The 6000-nt window shown below is 36.5% G+C and overlaps 1 protein-coding gene across 1 annotated transcript in view; it reads left to right on the plus strand.

The window, feature by feature from the left end:
* Positions 1–4759, plus strand: part of Znhit6 (zinc finger HIT-type containing 6) — a 34125-nt gene extending 29366 nt beyond the window's left edge. Inside the window, exons 9-10 of the mRNA XM_090334496.1 lie at positions 465–589; positions 2516–4759. Coding sequence (XP_090190622.1) covers positions 465–589; positions 2516–2526 — 136 coding nt within the window. The 3' untranslated portion in view covers positions 2527–4759. The remainder of the gene's footprint in view (positions 1–464; positions 590–2515) is intronic.
* The last annotated feature ends 1241 nt before the right edge of the window (positions 4760–6000 follow it).

The following is a 6000-nucleotide window of genomic DNA, read 5'->3' on the forward strand; positions in this document are numbered from 1 at the left end:
CTCTAATCCTTGAGCCACTGTTCCACTTCTGGAGTTTTGCTGGCTAATTGGAGAGAAGACTCTCACTACTTTCCTGCCCAGTTTGGCTTTGAACCATGGGCCTCAGCCTCTTAAGTATCTAGGATTACACATGTGAGCTCCCAGTGTCTGGCTTTTTCTCCTTTTTCATTAGCATGTATGTTAATTGTACAAAGTGCTTTCATTATGATGCTTTCAGACATGCATGTAAATGTACTTTGGTTAAATTTAACTTCCTTTAAAATTTTTTTTTTCTAAATCAATTTTAGTTGTTAAATTATCTTTAGAACCCACAAACTACTAGCTGTTTAACTGGATTTTCTTAAAGGGCACTAAATTTACATTATATGGAAGTACCTACTAAATTAGTTATCTTTTTAAAATTCTAATATGACAATATATGAGTAAGTTGAATGCTAAAGGTGTTTTTGTTTTTTATTAACAAGATATTATGAGCTGGATCCTCATAAAAGTCTCCTAGACAACTTGAGAAACAAAGTGATTATTGAATACCCAACATTACACATAGTACTGAGAGGATTTAGTGATGACATGGAGATTCTTCCTCAAGGTAAGTGTAAAGTTCCTCCAATGCTTAGAATAACTGATACAAATAAAGCAATTGCATGCCTACCCTTACTTGTAGTATATTTGCAAATTTTTAAGAATTTACCTCTTAGTGATAGTTACTACTTCTGTTTGAAAATATATAAGCTTGTAATACCATCTCAAATGTATAACAAATGAATATCTGGCTATAAGATGACATTTTTGCTTTATTAGAGTTTGCAATAGTTAGAAAAATTTACTCCCTAGTTATAAGTATTGAAATTTATTAAATGAGGGGTTTCAAAATTTAGCATCCTATTCTATAGCAAGGCATAATGTTGCAAGGGACATTATATTGACATTCGGGGCTGCATTTTGCTAAGCTTGTGCCATCATGACCCTTTATCTCCTTCCTTAAGCACACTGACTTGTTTTCCATTGAAGTTTCTTTGACCACATGGGGAAGTATTAGAGCAGGAGAAGGTTCACATATAGACCTTTAGTGCATAAAATTAGTTTTCCATATTTGTAGCGACTTACTCTAAAGTAAACTAAGTATTTGTCAGAATACAGGATATTAGAAAATATACTAAAATTCAGTAATTCTTTTTAAAAGGTGAGGAGGATTACTCCCCTTAAAACCAGGAGCTATTATTTTCAGCTAAGAGATATTCGTACAGACCAAGTTTCATCCTAACAAACTCCTTTTCTTAGGAAGATCTCTGTGAACCAGGTGGAGTGGTACTTTTTGAAAAAAATTTATTGAAATACAATTTTAATTAGCAAACATGAAGTTTTCATGAATGTCTTAGCCTGTGTTTGATTTATTTACTTTTGATAGTTCTAGGGTTCAGAACTCAGGGTCTTATGTTGCTGTACCACCTGAGTCATGCCACCAGCCCTTTTTATGTTTTTGTTTTTCACAAGTTGAAAAGTTTTATTTTTTCAAAACAAACTAGGAATTTTAATGTTAAATGATTAGGATTTTTTTTGTAAATTTTTGAACTTTTGTAGAAACACCACTGTTTAGTGATACAGTCTGAAATCTCAGCAAACCCAGAGAATTTACCAGTTGCAACCCAAGGCAAAGGTCCAAGTTTAGGGTTCTAGCATCATGTTTACAGATAGTTGTCTCTCCCTTGAGTAGTCCTCCTGCTTCTCTATGCTCTGGTTTTTTTTTTCTTATCTACCCAGTGGAGATGAGCAACTACAACGCTTCAAGCACCGTATTTTAACCAGCTTTCATTACTGTTTTCATGTACTATTTCCTTTCAGTTTCAGGATAAAAGGAATTAGAGGTCCATTTTGCCCAAAAATGCTGAAGGTAGACTACCTTGGAATTTTATTAATTCACCAAAGCTGCTATGAGGAGAGAGATGGAGAGGAAAGGACCCATTTCTGCTCTTGGGGAATTTACTTCAGTGGGGGATTGCATTTTATATGGTTCACCCTATGCATTGCAAGAGCGTCATTGAGGCCCCGTTTGTACTCAGAGCCATCCTTCTGTGAGAGGAATGAGAAGATGGTTTATGGCTACTCTTCAGCCCACATTTATTCAACACATACTAACCCTCAATTTTAAGTTTTAAAAAAATACATGGAAAAGTTTATTTCGGCCACATGTGGCCAGCCTGTGTGATAATAATGATATTTTCGGTGGCAAGCATATGGAATCATAACCACACTGTGCATCCAGCCCAGCGTTCCACAAAGTCAGGAAGGATGTTGCCTCACACAATATAATTGCCACTTTCTGACATCATCTCTGTATTTATTATGGCTAGAATTATATATCCCAGCCGCCTGGAACATGGCAAGGTTTGTCTGTGCTGATGAACAGTGTTGTTGCTGTGCCTCAGAAGGGAGGAAAGCTGAAGGAAAAGCAGAAAAGGCTAAACAGAAGCAGTGTAAACATCTGACTGTGCATTCGCTTATTTTTTTTCCCCAGTTGAAAAGTGAATCTACCAAGAACCTTGGCAGTGGAAATTGAGTCCTTCTGCAAGATGGTGACATCCTGACATTCGCAAAGAATTATACACTGACAGCAGTGATGGGTTGTTGATGATTGGGATGTTGTTGGTGGCTGGAGTTTATTCATCTGAAAATTACTCAAACTGGAAATTTGCTTTGGGGGCAGAAATGTATTTTATAGTCTCTTGAATTCATTGATTTGTGAGGCCCCTCTTCCCATACTATGAACTCTTTTTTGCACCTGATCAGTGTAGCTCATGCTAAGCTTCAGCTTCTCATATGCTTAATTCTGTAAGCCAAAGCTTTTTTATTTGTTAATTTGATACATGGCCAAACCCAAGGATCACCAGTGTTAAGTACCACCCTGGAACTTGTGAGTGAAATGTTGTCACTTTAAAAAGAATGTCTTGGAGCATACTATCTAGCTGAGGAGAACTTATCCCTGTTCTCCATCAGTTATCTACACTGTTTTCTGGTTTTGTATGTAATTTACTACTCTTTTTTTTTTGGTGCCAGTCCCAGGGCTTGAACTCACTGTCCTTAGTCTTTCTCAAGGCTAGAGCTCTACCACTTGAGCCACAGCACCACTTCTGTCTTTTTTTCTATGTATGTGGTACCGAGGAATCAAATCCAGGTCTTCATGCATGCTAGGCAAGCACTCTACCACGAGGCCAAATTCCTGGCCCTGTAATTTACTAATCTTAAAGACAGTTTTTACATTTGGGAAACCCCCAAAGAGATGTTTTATAAAACAACTAAGTACTTTTAATTATTGTGTCCTAGTCCCGAAAATCAGCAACTCCACATTAATCAGACCATATGTATTCCTGCAATGAAATGTATCTTCTGGCCTGGTGCCAGTGACTCACACCTGTAATACTTGTTGCTACTTAGGAGGATACGATCTGCTGATCATGGTTCAAAGCCAGCCTGGGCAGAAAAGTCCATAAGACTTTTTTCTCCAGTAAACAACTAAAAAAAAAGAAAAAGACTCAAGTTTTTAAAAAAAGGAAAGAAATGCATCTTATGAAATTTGTGCCTCCTTCTTAGCCCACTCTCATTACCTGACAGAGATGTTGTGATAATCAGTTTGATACATCGAGAAATAACTAAAGGGAGAAAAAACTTGGAACAATTTGTTATTCAAATGTATATGTGTGTATTTGTATATGTACATGGTTTAACTTATACCTTATGGCAGCTCACATGTTGACATTAAAGTTTGCTAGTTTTAATTAACATTTGTACAGTTATAGTTACATCTGTACTGCATCTGTATATTCAGTGTTCACAAAACAATGATAAAAGTGGACATTAATGCAGTTCATTTTTAGTTTAGTTGGAATAGGTTTTAGACCAAAAGGAAATTGGGGCATTAAAGAGACTTAGAAGAATTAGATATATGAAATGATAATTAAATGAGCAGAGAAAAAAATTATGGCATATACACACATTCCCACCCCCCCACAAAAAAAAAAAAAAAAAAAAACCTTGGGATAGAAAAGAACCCAGAGACAATCCCTGAAAGACCATTAGTATAAAAAAAATACTAGCAAAAATATGGCTCATATAAAATAATAAGGCCTTACAATTTAAGATATATATTTATATCCTAAAACAACTTCAGATATGGTAATGAGTTTATAAAAATATGTTAATAAAAAAAAGTTTAGGCAAGCCAGACTTAGGCCTGTAATTCTAGCTACTCAGGAGACTGAGATCTGAGGATGGTGGCTCAAAGCCAGCCTGGGCACAAAAGTCTGTGAGACTCTTACCCCCATTAACTATTGGAAAAGTGGAAGTGGCACTGTGGTTCAAAGTGGTAGAGTACTAGCCTTGAGCTGAAGAACTCAGGGACAGTGCCCAGGCTCAGAGTTCATGTCCCATGACTGACAAAAAAAAGCAAAGAAAAAAAATTTAGGAAACAGAGTTATATCTAAAGGGTTCCAGTTTAATCCAAAAACATACAATCATGTGTTAACTGAAACTGGGGGGAATAGAAAGAATTGAATCAAATGTGCCATAAAGTACCTGGAGAAAGCAGGCTGAAGTGCACACAGTGATCTGAATATGAGGAAAAGAGGAATTACCTGACAGTAAAATCTGTTATAGCAATAGCTTCACTTCCACAAAAACTGTTAAAGTCTATCATGGTTTTAAAACCCAGTTTCTTTTTAGAGACCCTCTCCCTTTTGGATCCCTGACAAATTCTGATGAGTAAACACTCCCTAGCCCATGTGAAGTTCAACATCCTGCATTTTGGTCCTGAATCTCATGTTAAAGAGGGAAGAGTGCCAGCTGTCCTTTATTTTTTAAACAATGACTTCAAAGAGAAAATGTGGCTTTTCATAATTGCTGCTTATTACATGTGGAATTAATAGCCACAAATTACAGTACACAAAACTTGCACCTGTTCCTACTGTAAATAGGAATTAAAGAGAGTTACAATAATATTTAAGATCCTAAAGCACAGTTGAACCATTGAGCCAATTGTTTCCTGTAGCAGTTAGTAGGATTCCAATTTCAGGAAGTATTATAGAAGTTATGCACACAACTACAATGTAATTAGGTTCTTTGTGCATTTTGTTCATTTCAGTTGACATGTGTTGTACTTAATTTCATATTGCTCAACTCACTACCTCTTGTGTTGACCTGGTTTGGTACTAGATTTAATTAAAGGTGCTGTCATGGTGTACTTGAATCATGGCTATTATACTATAATAAGTTTATTATCAAATAGGTATTAATGTACCTTTGGTGTTCTCAAGCATCAGGGAGCTCAAACCCAAAAATTTTTAACATGCTAGACTTAAAACCACTGATCTTAAGTTGTGAGCCCTAGAATTGTACCACAGAATTAACACAAAATCTCAAAAATATACCTTTGCTTTTTACCTTCCCTAATTATCTTTCATCCTTCACTTTCAAGTGTCAGAAACCCAAACTCATTAGCAGGAAGGGCAGTGTACTGCCCTTTTTCTAGGAGATTATGAACATGATCATATCTGGATACCTTTAAAAAATTATCTTTGCATCCCTCACACATGGCTCTTGTGTGTTTCCCACATTGATTTTGTGTCCTAGGAAGATCTCTCTGGGACATTCCGAGCATCAACATTTTCATTTTGATCATTGAAAATAAGTGTATGTGTGTGTGGTATTTAAAATGAACTACAGTGTAAACAAGTTCCATACTGAGGTATAGTACAGTGGCTACCTACGAACCAAATAAGCCTGGACATGTGACTCATGCCTGAAATTATAGCTATTCAGGAGATGGAGGTTTGAGGTTCAAAGCCAGCCCAGCAGGAAAGTCCATTGGACTCTTCAGTTAGCCACCAGGAAGCCAGAGTAGGGCTGTGACTAAAGTGGTAATGCTAGCTTTGAGTGAAAAAGCTAAGGGAAGACACCCAGGCTGAGTTCAAGTCCTGTACTGAAATAAGGAAGGAAAGGAGAAGAGAG

The sequence above is a fragment of the Megascapheus bottae genome, chromosome 6 (assembly GCF_031878675.1).
Source record: "Megascapheus bottae isolate mThoBot1 chromosome 6, mThoBot2.hap1, whole genome shotgun sequence".
In the NCBI taxonomy this organism is placed as follows: Eukaryota; Metazoa; Chordata; class Mammalia; order Rodentia; family Geomyidae; genus Megascapheus; species Megascapheus bottae.